Raw genomic sequence first — 9,826 nt, 5'->3', positions numbered from 1 at the left:
AGCTTCAGCACTTCGTGCTTTGAGAACACCATGGCCTGTCAGCTCATGGCAGTAAAGTCTTACCACTTACATGTTCCAGCTGAACACCAAAGCGCTCGGAGGTGGACTGCTGACTGTGTTCAATAGTCACAGCTGATGTAGGAGCATATGATAAATTTTTCTTATTTGCCTTTAACAGATGCTTCAAATATTTTAAAATAATTCTTGAAGTAGGTTACCAGTTTGATTACCCTTCACACGAAATACTCCTTCAAATGTAGATTGCTGTTCTTTTCAGACTTAACATATAAGCAGAACTGAAGTCTGCATAACCACTCAAATCAGTGCAAATTTTCAATAAACTTTAGCAACATTAGAAATTGTTCTCAAGTATCTTTCATAAAGCAAGTGCTTCATTCTTCAAACCTTTTTTAGCAAACGTTAGGAATGCTGTGCCACAGACACTCACACATGTTCTTCCTAAGACTATTACACAACACAATGTTTTAAAAATCACCATTGTAACTGCATACTTGATACAGGTTTGCCCCTTTTTAAAGTCTGATGATAGGGAAAACCTGCAAGTACTACAAAACCAGGCAGACTTTCTTGCCAAAAAGATTAAGCACAATTAAAATATAAGACTATTGCCTATCTAAGTATCTATAAAGCTATGAACATGAACTGTATGATGGCTTGTTAGCATCAATATTTGAACACAGGCATGCAAAGTGTCCTTCAATTGAATTCCAAACTCTATGAATTAATTGCTAGGCAACTCCCTAAGGATAAAACAGCTATTAATAGCCAATAGTAAGCCAGAAATCTCTTTCCACTTCATACAGTAAGAAAGTATATTGAATCATGAAAAAGGGTATATTAGATCAGCCTATCTAGTTATAGGGCAAGCAGTAAGACATTTGGTGCTTCAATTTCTTTTTCTATTTATTTCATCAGAACACTTAAACATGGAAACATTTGCAACAGCAATACTTGGGTCACTTTAAAATCTTGATAATGATGAAATACAAGTTAGCAAGAACTAAGGATGTGGGAAGGGCAGCTTAGGTCTTGTTATTTTCATACACACACAGATACTTATCTACACTTCACAACTCAAACAGCTACCTTAACTAGCTCTGCAAGTAAATTGAAATAGGAGATACAAAAGAACCATGCCCATACTAAGACAGTTAGCCATATCGTAGAACTAAAGATTACTGTAATCAGTGCCACCTTAAAGAAGAAAAAAAACCACCAACAAACCCCAAAACTGAAAGGAACCATCACTGTGCATGTCATAAGCTTGAAGTTATTTTAACCTGACTACACCCTGCTCTAAACTTTAGCATCAATAGTTTTTACATATTTTTAAAGCCTAAGGTTATTCTTTCAAATTACCTACTTGTAGCGGCAGCCTAAGTAGCATTCTGGAAAATCACAGCGTCCACAACTTCTAGAGGATAGTGCAGTATGGTTAAACACTAGATTTCTATGGCAAGAAAAACAAAAGACACCACCACTCGTTTACTCAATTGAAAAGCTTATTACCTGCACTCCCAAAACAACAGGCCACAGGAATATTGAATGCAAAGCAAACCAGACCCATCTGGAATACTTTGTGTTCTCAGCTGAAAGTTAAAAATCCTTCATTTCATATTACAGAGTTAACAGCATCTGGATGCACAGAAACTGTCTTTAGAGTGATATCTGCAGACCGAGTCATAAATTAAAATGTCTTCCTAAAAGATAACATCTTAGCACTTCCCCTGGCAGGAGTGGAAAAATACCCCACAACCAGAGAAGGAGGAAGTGAGGCAATACCAAGATTTTTTTCCAGAGAGAAAACTAGATGTTTGTGCTATCAGAATAAAAATCCAAGAAGAGATAGTTTACCTTCCCCTTTGAAAAGTTCCTTTGGAGTCAAGATCTGCTTTTTCTCTCCCAAGCACGATACCTCTCTTCAGTTTCAGATTGTTTCCAAAATACCGAGTGAAGCAGAAATTAAGCACACACAGTGGAACGCGTATAGAATCTTATTCAAAAAAAGCCCCAATACAACAGTACTACACTGGCTAGAAATGTTTTTAGTGTTCTGATGAAAAGACTCAACTTATTTCTAGGAAATACAGTGTTTGGGGCCAAATCTGACAGATGACGTTGCAATCAAATGTACGTAAAAGAAAAAAAGTTGTTTGCTTGTTTTTTTTAACTGATGTATTAAAAAAAGCTGGAGAAGCAAATGGCAACAGAAATGAAAAACAATTCAAGGAGTCAAAGGTATAGATTGTCACCATGCAATCTAAACATTACAATTGCAGATCATATATTCAGAACAAAGGAGTCAAAAGAGAGAGGAGGGAGTCTCCCCTTTAATAGGCTAAAGCAAGAATTTCTCACTGTATTTTGAGCTAAGATCCAGCTAGCAGAAAGTAGCTTTTCTGTCAGATAAAGCAAGGCAAAAGGTTCTAGTACAGCAACTTCCTCGCAGTCTCTTGCTTTTGAGCCCCCTTCTTCAACACTTCTTCTGGTGACAGGAAGGCAAAGCATGTCCTGTCCCTGTGAGCCCACACTGTACCCTGCTTGTCTACAAGTAACAGCAGGCACCCAGGCTTCGTCAAAGACATTTGCACATAGAAATCAGTTGAGCAGTGTATTATGGAAACATAAGTTGCAGTGGACCTGATTTAGAATGACAAATCATGACAAAATAAAAACAGCAATTCCTTACTTCATAGAAATTCTCCTAAAGTAGTAGCTGCCCCAAGTATCTGTCAAGTTTTTATATCACAGGAGAACAGATGCAGCCAAAAGAACGTTTACTTGAAAATGACTACTCCGAACTAGGCAAGGAGGACAGCAGCTCCCAATTTAATTAAGTACACACAGCACCACTTAGTGGTGAAAGCGGAGTCACACCTGACAAGAACGAGAAGTTTCACAGCAGCCTTTTTTTTTTTTTTTTTTTTATTTGGGTGGGTTGGGGTGGGTTTGTTTTGTTTTGTTTTTTAAAACCCCTGAACATGAACTAGGTCTCATCTGTCTGTCCTCGCTTGCCAAACACCATTACTGTGTCTTTACCATAAGAAAGTGTATCCACCAAGCTCCAGGAGAGCTGAACCTCAAGGCCAGCAGAACCAAAGGCTGCTGAACATCAAACAGACACATCCACTTTGAAGAGCTTTCAGAATTCTATAGCACTCTACCAGATGGTTTCTGGCAACACAGACTGAAGCAGTGTTTAAACAAATGGTCCAGCTTAGTATCTGCCTGTACTCCAAAGAACAGCAATCTCTTGGCTCATAACTTGAGTTTTATATAGACTTGGGCCATAAACAAATACAACAGATGTATAAAATCTGAAGACTGACAGCAACTGAAACATAATTATTATTTTTTCCATTCCATCAACCAGTTATAAAACCACCTAACTTGTGCGCTTACATAACAGAACACAGTAACTAACAAAAAGAAAGCCTTTTATTCAGAACAGATTGGTGCATCTTTACAAGAAAGTCACAATTTCAACTTACAAAGTCAGCATTATCATTAGCAATGCATCTTTCCTGAAAAGGAAATCCTTGTCTTTTCTCAAATGTCAACTGCAAGAGTGTGTAAACAAAACAAACAATCCACACCCATACCCCAAAAGCTCTATTTTGATTTTCTATATACATATATGTATATGTATACAAGAAGTCTTCATAGACGACAACCGTATCAATTTATACTTCAGGTCCTTCTCCTCCAGGAACCAGCTATAAAAGAACAAGACAATTTTGCGTTAGTGCCGTAGATTTGAGTCTTACACACCCAAACATGACAGTTCTTGCTTTACAACATTTTAGCAGATGGAGACTTCATGGTAGACCACAAAAGTGGCTTTTAGATTCAATGTTATCTTCCTCTCCCAACAGAGGAAGTCAAGTTACTGCCAGAGAAGCACATGCCAAAAAATCTCCAAAATACAAAGAACGTTCAACAAAACACAAAGGAGTTCTGAGAGAACACAGTTTGGATTTTGTCTTTGTTATTCACTTCAAGGAAATGATTCTGTCTAGAAACCCTAGAGCTCATTTTTGAAAGGACAAAGAACATGCTTCTTTTCATGAAGAATTTCTCCAATTGCTGATTCTTCCCCAGACTGTCACTACACTAGCAAGTTGGTTTCTTCTTTCCAACTTCTATAGCTAAGCAGAGCCCAAAAACTAATAAAGAGCCTGAACCCTTCTATAGGCAGCAGGCAGCAAGTCAGCATAGCATTTTCCTGTGAATGAAGTAAAGAACGAACAATAGAAAAAGAAATACAAAATAAAAAAGCATGAATAAGTGGAAAAAAAAGAAGAGGATAACCATTCCTTTTACAGATACATTGTTAATAATTAGCCGAGCACTTCTACAGACAGAGTTTCGCTGCTTTTGGGACTGAAGTAACAAAAAGTCTAAAGCACAGTCTTCCTGACATGGGAAGATGCGTCCCCAAAAGAGACACGAGATCTAGTACAGAAACATATCTGCGCCTTGCTGACAATCTGCACTCTAAGAATCACCTTACACTGCTCCCAGGGCAGTACACCACCAGCATAACTGGATAGCAGTAACTTTACCCCATACAAGAAGTCAGAACATGGACCGTCTTCTAAGGATGCAGAACAATAACCAAAGCAGAAAAAGGCTTCGGAATTACATCAAGATGGCACTTGCTCAGAGATGCAGTGAGGAGGTGCAAGGTAGGCAAGACAGCAAAGTGGAGATTATTTCTCACATTCACAGAGCTGACTTAGACTCGAGTCAGTTTTCCTCTTCTCTTCCCACAAAATTGGGAATGCCCTTACGTGGGAAGTCCAGACTTTGTAGCCTTCTACGCAGACAAGCAAAAAGCTACTGTGGGCCTGCTTTTGTGGTATTTAGGAAGTTGCAGAACTCATCTTAGGGATGCATAATTACAATATTTAATTATTGTTTCGGTATGATCCACATACATCAGCACATGATAAAATAAAAACCATAGGGCTTCTGATTTGGTATAATCCAACAGACTTCCAGTTGTTTTTTTTCAGAGCACATAAAGGTACAGCTCTCTGGGCATCACGTGGTATCATAATTGCCAAATGACCCGATGAGCTTGTAAGCATCCAAACAGCTGCAAACACATTTATACACACAATAATAGATGAAATGCAGACGTATTCCACCTACACACTTCCGCGGGCAAACACTCATAAGTTAAAAGCCACTGTATGAACCAGCCTACAGAGCAGGTAACTAAGCCAGTGATTCCCTTGCACACCTGAAGACTATGAAAACATTCACCAAAACAAAATTAGGACCATGCTCTCTTCATGTTGGTTTTTTTTTTTTTTTTAAACTATAGCAGGTATCAAGTAAGGCAGTAAGATCACTTTTCCAGCATCATTCATACACACATATGCCCCGGAAGCTACATGAAAGTACCTTATGTAATGGAACCATCTGGAAGTTGAACTCAGTTACCGATTGGTTTAATGGGACAGAAAATAAACGTATGCAGCCTTTTAACAACGACAACTTACCATTGTTATGTTATTTCCATTTAGCAAAATCTGGTCTAGCTTGGTAATTCTTCTGCCCTCAGGTGTAATCTCACTGAAGTAGCATTAGAAAAAGCAAGAACACATAACCAGGGACAATTATTCCAGTTTTGATTACAGAACTGACATAAATCTCTACATTAAGATGACAGTTGTCAGAACTAACAAATAAATGAGCCACATTGTAGCATAACCTTGATAAATTGACCACTTGGGTAGAGAAAGCTGCCTGGCCACTAAAAAGATCCATTGTGCTTCTCTGTTCGGTACATAAAGATACAGATTCATCCTCTAAATCTTATAAATTCCTTGAATACAACCAATACTCAAAATAGGTTTCAAATAGCAACATGGCATGACACAATAATAGGTACTTATCCTTGTCTGCTAACTATTTAAATCTTTGCCTAGACCTTAAGGAAATGGAAAGGCAAACAAACTATTGGCAAGTTCAACACACAACCCATGTAAAGTTAAGGAAACTGATTACAAAGATAAGTCATGCGACAGCTATCCTATGACACAGCTGTCCTGAACAGATCAACCTCTAGAGTTATCCAAACATAAAGTATAAACTATTCAGCTGGCAAGTATTCCCAAAATAGAAAACCATTTTGCTTAAAGATCTTACAAAATATTTTTCCTCAGGAAACCAAACATTAAACAACAACAAGAGGTAGAAATAATACTTACAATTCTGTAACGTCTTCTAACACCATATCTGAAAATCCAGCTTCAAGGAAAATAAGGCCCAAAATTTTAAAAATCAAACTATTTGAAGTTATTTTCACTTTATACTAAACTATGATTTTACCTGTAAAAAAAAAAAAATCTGAAAAATACAACTGATCTATTGAAAAAGGTTCTATCCAGTGAACTAAAATCTCTCAAAAGCAATAAATGAATTGAGCTGAAGCATAAAGCAGGTGGCCTCGAACATTTCCATCAAAGGATACTGACAAAGTCATCAAATCCTAGAAGCGTTCCAACAATTTCTTTATCACTCTTCATCACAATATGAATGCGTGAACCTATGCATTTGTCCACAAGTTCTGTAAAGAAAAACAAAAAAATTGAAAGGTACAAGAGACTGTTTTATAGAACATAAATTTTTTGAACAAAACCCCTGACAATGTGATAGCAAAAAAGTAATTGCCACGGACAGTGGTTTAAAAAAAAAAAATTTAAAAAAGACACAAAAAAAATATGTGAAAAAGCGTCCCTGCACACTTCACTGCTAGCACACCAACAAGCTCCTGAGGCCACAGGCCGGAACGCTGCAGGAGCGCGCCCCCTCCGGAGCGCCTGACCGACGAGCCGGGAGGGCCACCCCGCCCCGCCGGCCCCGCAGCCCCGGGCGCCCGAGGGGTTCGCCCTGGTCGGCCGGTACCGCCGGGCGGTGCGCCCAGAACCGCGCCCATCGCCCCGGCTGCGAAGCTGAGGGGCGTCGCCTCCTGGCCCCTCCACGCCGCCCCCCACTCGCCCACCCAGGCCGGGCAGGGAGACCCTCGCCTGGCGTGAGGCGCCCGCCCGCCCGCTCGCCGCCCAGCCCCGTTCAAGCTTCCCGCCAAGCGGCGGCGGCGCTACCCAGAAGAGCCCGCGAACAGCCTCTCCCTCCCCACCCCCAGCCGCCGGGCACAAGACGGGATTTCCCCCCCGCGCCCCGGCCCCCGGGAGAGCGCAGAAACGTAGCAGCGGCGCCGGTTACCGAGCGGCAGGAGTTGAGATGGGTTCGTGGTCGCGTTAGCCGCCATGTTGGACCCAGCCCCAACCAATCGCTGCCGCCTCCCGCAGCTGTGAAGTGCCGCCCGCAGGGACCAGCCCAACAGACCCGACGAGCAGATGGCGGAGCCGTCGCTCCTCCGCCCCGCCCCGTCCCCGCCCTCCCCGGGCCCTCCCCCCGTTTGCCTGTCAATGGCGGGAGAGGGCGGGAGAGAGCGGGAGTCGCGTCACCGCCGAGTCGCGTGTGTTGAATGCGTCCGGGTAGGGGAAAAACCCCTTTTTTCCCTTCCAACCGGTACGCGAACAGCCCGGCGGCCCAGGGGCGTCGATCCACCCTTCCAGCCAGTCTTTTTGTGTGGAGTAGAAGGATTTTACGTGCTGATTTCATTTATTTCTAGATGTGCTCATTGACTTACAAGAGGGCTGATGCAAGTGAGAGTTCTGGAAGCCCTTTTGCATGTACACAGTTGCCTTGGAGCCAAAAACCCACCGGCTGTTCAAATACGCTTTGTTTGCCTAACACTATGGCATTAAATAAAACTGGTATTTCAACTTCTAGAGCCATCACGCACTTTGTGACAGGGCAGACTCCAGAAGAATTGAGCCTCAATAAACTCTGTCCTCTGCCTCTGAGGCTTCTGAAGGACAAGCAGCTGCTGGCATCACAGGGCTGCTGGCTCGCTTCTCCATGTGGTGAGGAACCCCAAACGCTTGGGCTTTCTGGTTTTGGAAATACAACCTCCAAAATCAGCAGATGCCATGGTCTCCATGCAGGAGAGTTTCACTGCGACCAGAGCAGAGGTGTAATGCTGGATCTGACTCGCCGCAGGGCTGGCGTGTCTCCCTCAAGCAGAGGGTGTACAACATACCAGCTGGGGCAGTTACAGTGGCTGGGTGAGTCAGCACAGCCAGGACGCACCACAGGACACACCACAACAATCACAAAACCAGGGATGAAATGCAAAGAGTAAACTTATTCCCATCACCTTGCAAACCAGGGGATCCCCGCAGCAGCGCCCGGGGGCGCAAGCACTGCTGAGCTTGGTCTGTGCCAGAGGACCACCCGCCCTGCTGCCATCACCTGTTTGTCAGGGGTTTGCACACGCGTAGTTTACCACTGTGCTGTGACCTTTCCCGCAGCAGGAATCTCAAGCATGCCTGTAAGTGTCACAGCCCTGTGTTACCCAAACACAGGTGCTTCACTTGCCGAGCACGCAAGGACAAACAACAAGCAGTGTGATACATGTCCTTTCCGACACCCCAGCTGCAAGTCACTTGAGTGTGTTTATAATCCTCCTCGCCAATTTTCCATTACTATCCCACAATGACCAACAGTGAATTTTGTATCCAGAGCTTTTACTTAGTGAATGTTATATTCAATCTGTTGAACACAAAATTGTGTTTGTTTTCATTCTTCTCCCTTCTGTTTCCACCCCCCTTCTGTTCTCTCATTAGCTAAGCCTCCAAGATCGCATTTCTGTGTATCAATAGGGAAAGCCACTCACTAGCTTTTTTTTTTTGCATCCCCGGAAAGGTGCTTTTTTGAAATGGTCCAACATATTTGAGTTGCTGGAGAACTGAATGGTCTAGTTAAGGTAGCCCTGAAACGGCAGTGGCCTTCCACACTCCTGGAAGAAGCTCTTCTGAAAGTGGGAGAGGGCCGACTAGTCTTCTTCCATGGAGCGTTCTTAGTCTTTACAAAAAATGCCAGAAGAATCAGAAGAATCAGGTATGTGATGGCTGTTGCTATCCAAGAATTGGTCTGACGCAAACACATTCCATACAAGGTACCAGAGGGTTAAATTATTCCTTGTTAGTGCTTCAGTAAACAGAACAAGCACAGCATGGTAATGTAGAAGACAATTCCTCATAACAACAGAGGCTGAAGGAGAAATGTAGTAACTCATTGTAAGTGTTCTTTCATCTCTTTTTCTGAAAGATCTGCATGGTTTTGTAAGGCATCCTTTCTCTTCAGAGTGTTCCAGGGCAGTTCATACGTGGATGTTTGCAGGATCAGTTCCTAGGAAGGAATTAGATCATCTAGGTGGCAAGGTTCATGGTATTTCTCAGTCACTTTCTTGTCAAAGACCGTTAGGAGATGGGCATTAGCTGGGTGTCTGTAGGAGGAAGAGCACATTTTTGCCTCCACCTGCCTCAGGTTTTGGGGGGGAAGATCTCTGAACCAAAGTCTTCTATAAGTAACTCAAGAGGTTGGAGAGGAGGGTACTTGCAGAAGTGGACAGAGTACCTGTGTCACAGGGAAAAGAACTGCAGGAATAGAATGACAATCATTAGAGGCACAAACAGCCAGGTGTCCTTCCTCAGGGAAATGGAACTAGACCAGCCTTCAGCCTCATGAACACAGAAAGAACAAGAGGAGAGAGGTCAGGAGGCAGACAGGGAGATTTCCGGTTTTGATTTGTATGCAGATTACCTTCAAACACATCCTCTGTCTCCTTTTTCAACAAAAATGATTATATCAAGCATGAACGTAAAGATGGGGCAAGGAAGCAAGGACTGAGTTCAGCAGGCTGGATCAAAGGAGTCAGGGAATT

General features: G+C 42.6%; 1 protein-coding gene across 2 annotated transcripts; it reads right to left on the bottom strand.

The window, feature by feature from the left end:
- Positions 1-3,441: 3,441 nt before the first annotated feature.
- Positions 3,442-7,352, bottom strand: LSM5 (LSM5 homolog, U6 small nuclear RNA and mRNA degradation associated). Of its 2 annotated transcripts, none has more exons than XM_086468097.1 (5): positions 7,237-7,352; positions 6,506-6,604; positions 6,243-6,270; positions 5,532-5,604; positions 3,442-3,737 (listed from the first exon to the last, which is right to left on the bottom strand). In XM_086468097.1, the coding sequence occupies exons 1-5, from the start codon at positions 7,301-7,303 to the stop codon at positions 3,705-3,707; spliced, it is 300 nt and encodes a 99-aa protein (XP_086324223.1). In that variant the 5' UTR covers positions 7,304-7,352; the 3' UTR covers positions 3,442-3,704. The 2 variants fall into 2 exon arrangements, with proteins under 2 accessions (XP_086324223.1, XP_086324224.1); XM_086468098.1 differs by having other exon boundaries at positions 6,506-6,601; positions 7,258-7,352.
- Between the last annotated feature and the right edge of the window lie 2,474 nt (positions 7,353-9,826).

Source organism: Leptosomus discolor, chromosome 7 (genome assembly GCF_034619465.1).
Source record: "Leptosomus discolor isolate bLepDis1 chromosome 7, bLepDis1.hap2, whole genome shotgun sequence".
Taxonomy (NCBI): domain Eukaryota; kingdom Metazoa; phylum Chordata; class Aves; order Leptosomiformes; family Leptosomidae; genus Leptosomus; species Leptosomus discolor.
Note: the sequence above shows the minus strand (reverse complement) of the source record. Positions and strands in the feature narration are given on the sequence as shown.